Source organism: Gastrolobium bilobum, unplaced genomic scaffold, assembly GCF_033153095.1.
Source record: "Gastrolobium bilobum isolate Gb01-03AN ecotype WA unplaced genomic scaffold, APGP_CSIRO_Gbil_v1 utg34888, whole genome shotgun sequence".
Classification (NCBI taxonomy): Eukaryota; Viridiplantae; Streptophyta; class Magnoliopsida; order Fabales; family Fabaceae; genus Gastrolobium; species Gastrolobium bilobum.
In genome coordinates, this window is record NW_026895886.1 from 96,127 (window position 1) to 98,660 (window position 2,534).

General features: G+C 50.3%; 1 protein-coding gene across 1 annotated transcript; it reads left to right on the forward strand.

The window, feature by feature from the left end:
• Positions 1-775: 775 nt before the first annotated feature.
• LOC133296610 (uncharacterized) lies at positions 776-1,927 on the forward strand. Its single transcript, XM_061495632.1, has one exon. It carries the CDS (start codon positions 776-778, stop codon positions 1,925-1,927), a length of 1,152 nt encoding a protein of 383 aa, XP_061351616.1.
• The last annotated feature ends 607 nt before the right edge of the window (positions 1,928-2,534 follow it).

A 2,534-nucleotide genomic window follows, 5' to 3' on the forward strand; every position in this document is an offset into this window, starting at 1 on the left:
CTATGGGACCATACGCCCCATTCCCTCAGCTTTACCCAACTGGTTTTCCTTTCCAAGGTTATGCTGCCCAACCCCAAAATCCGGCCGTTCCACTACACCAAGTGTCCTATCAAAACCAGGGTCAGCAACTATATGCCGCCCAACAACCTTTCAATCATGCCCCAGCCCTCTCCTACTCCGTTGAAGCTCCTCAACCGCAAATGGACCAGCCCCCCAAAACAACAACCTACGAGTCACGCCAGCTCATACGTCAGGGCGCAACAAACCCCTGACTGATATCCTCTGTTTAACTCCCATACCCCTTGGTTTCAAAGGACCCTCCAATATCACCACATATGTCGGAGATGCCGATCCTTTTGAATGGATCCAGAAGTTTGAGGCGGCCATGACTCTCCATGGTGAAACCGACCTCCTCATGTGCAGGACCTTCCCCACGCTACTTGGGGGACGAGCCTTAACATGGTACACTACTCTACCGACTGGTAGTATCGCTTCGTGGGATGAGTTGGCGAGCAAGTTTCAGTCTCACTTTGCAACCAGTCGCCCTGTGCCGAAATCCGTCCACTCTCTAGAAAAAGTACGCCAACAACAAGGCGAGTCCCTCAGGTCCTTTTTAGATCGTTTTGATAAGGAGACCCTATAAGTGCAAGGCCTGGACCCAAAAGTACAGGTACATATACTTCTTTCGGGTTTACGGCAAGGTGCATTCGCGTACGAGCTCTCCCGCCACGAGATCACTGACCTGGAAGAAGTCAAGAGGTTGGCCCAGGAGTACATGCGAATCGAAGAGTACAAAGGAAGTCGAGTCGAGGACGCCCACGGTCAAGAAAAGGCACTTGGTAAACAAAAGAACCAAATGGAAGAGAGTAAAAAAGGAAATAAACCAGCCAAATATTCAAACCGCCCTTCCGGGCGTGATACATCAGGTCGTCAGACACACGTCGTCCTACAAACGGAGTATAAAGAAGAATCCAAGAACACCCAACAGTCTCAGAACCCGCCTAAAGAAAACATCATGTACTGCAAGTTCCATCGCAGCAACGGTCATAACACTGACCAGTGCAGGCACCTCAAAGACGAAATCGATGAACTCATCAAAAGCGGAATGCAGAGGCGAAGAGGAGACGGCTCACGCCCTTCGGGAGCAGGGAGGCGATATCGAGAGCGCAGCAAGTCGCCTGAAAGAAGGAGAACGCGTCAACCTGGGTCCAGACCCTCCTATAATCGTGACAGGAGAGAAGATTCCCCCAAGAATCACAGAGCGCAAGCAAGTCCAAACCGTAGAGGAAGGCGCGAAGAAGTAGACGAAGATTCAGCCGCGGTGAAGCACAGAGTGATCAACATGATTTCAGGCGGGCTGAGTGGAGGAGGAGAGACTGCGAACGCCAGAAAGAAACACTTGAAGCAGTGTCTGGCGGTCGCTGGCAAAGTGATCAGCAAAGAAAAGCACAGTCCTAGTCCAACAAGGCCTCAAATTATCTGGGACGCCAGCGATTTAGGCGATGTCCTCCCAGGACATGACGATCCGCTCGTCATTCAAGCTATAATCCCCAACTTCGGCGTTAATCGCGTTTTTATTGACCACGGTAGCTCAGCCGATATTTTGTTTTTACCATGCTTTAAAGCGTTAGGGTTCACTGTTGATAGTCTAACTCCTGTTACAGGTGAACTCTCAGGTTTCAACGCTACCACCACAAAGCCACTGGGAGTGATTACCTTGCGGCTTTCCCTTGGAACACCACCCACCTCACGATCCGCAGACATCCAGTTTTTGGTGCTCGACACCCCATCAGCTTACAACGCCATTCTTGGTAGAAGGATGTTTGCTGCCTTCGAGGCAAGCATTTCACACCCCCACTTGGCAATGAAGTTCGTTGCCCGAGACAAGAAAGTTGCCACAGTGCGAGGAGACCAGACGATAGCCTGAAGCTGCTACAACATATCCTTACGGCCAATGGCCAAAGCTAGCTTCCGTGATGAAAGGGCGCTCAAGCAGGGGACGACGTCGCCATCAGAAAGAAATCTCGGCGAGAAGTCAAAAGAGCGTAACCAATGTTTTTTGGTAGAATTTGATGCTAGAGACGATCTGCGCGTGGAACATGACAGACCCACGCCGGATGGAGCATTGGAACATGTTGTCTTAGGATATGCGGATCATCAAACAACAACCATCGGGGCCACCATCGAACCAGAGATGAAATGCAAGTTAATCAAGTTGCTCAAGGAAAACAAAGATTTGTTTGCATGGAAGCCGTCTGACATGCCAGGTATCAATCCAAACGTTTGCTGCCACCGTTTGTCGGTGGATCCTAAAGCTAAGCCAGTCGCCCAGAAAAAGAGGAAATTCGGTCCCGACTGCCAGAGGGTGATTGATGAAGAGGTCAAAAGGCTCCACGTCGCCAGGTTCATCAGGGAAATCAAGTACACAACTTGGTTATCCAACCCAGTATTGGTTAAAAAGCCAAACGGCGCATGGCGAATGTGCGTTGACTACACTGACCTAAACAAAGTCTGTCCAAAGGATGCTTACCCTT

Bases quoted from the DNA above. Each gene is read 5' to 3' on its own strand.
- LOC133296610 (XM_061495632.1), top strand. From the start codon at position 776: ATGCGAATCGAAGAGTACAAAGGAAGTCGAGTCGAGGACGCCCACGGT.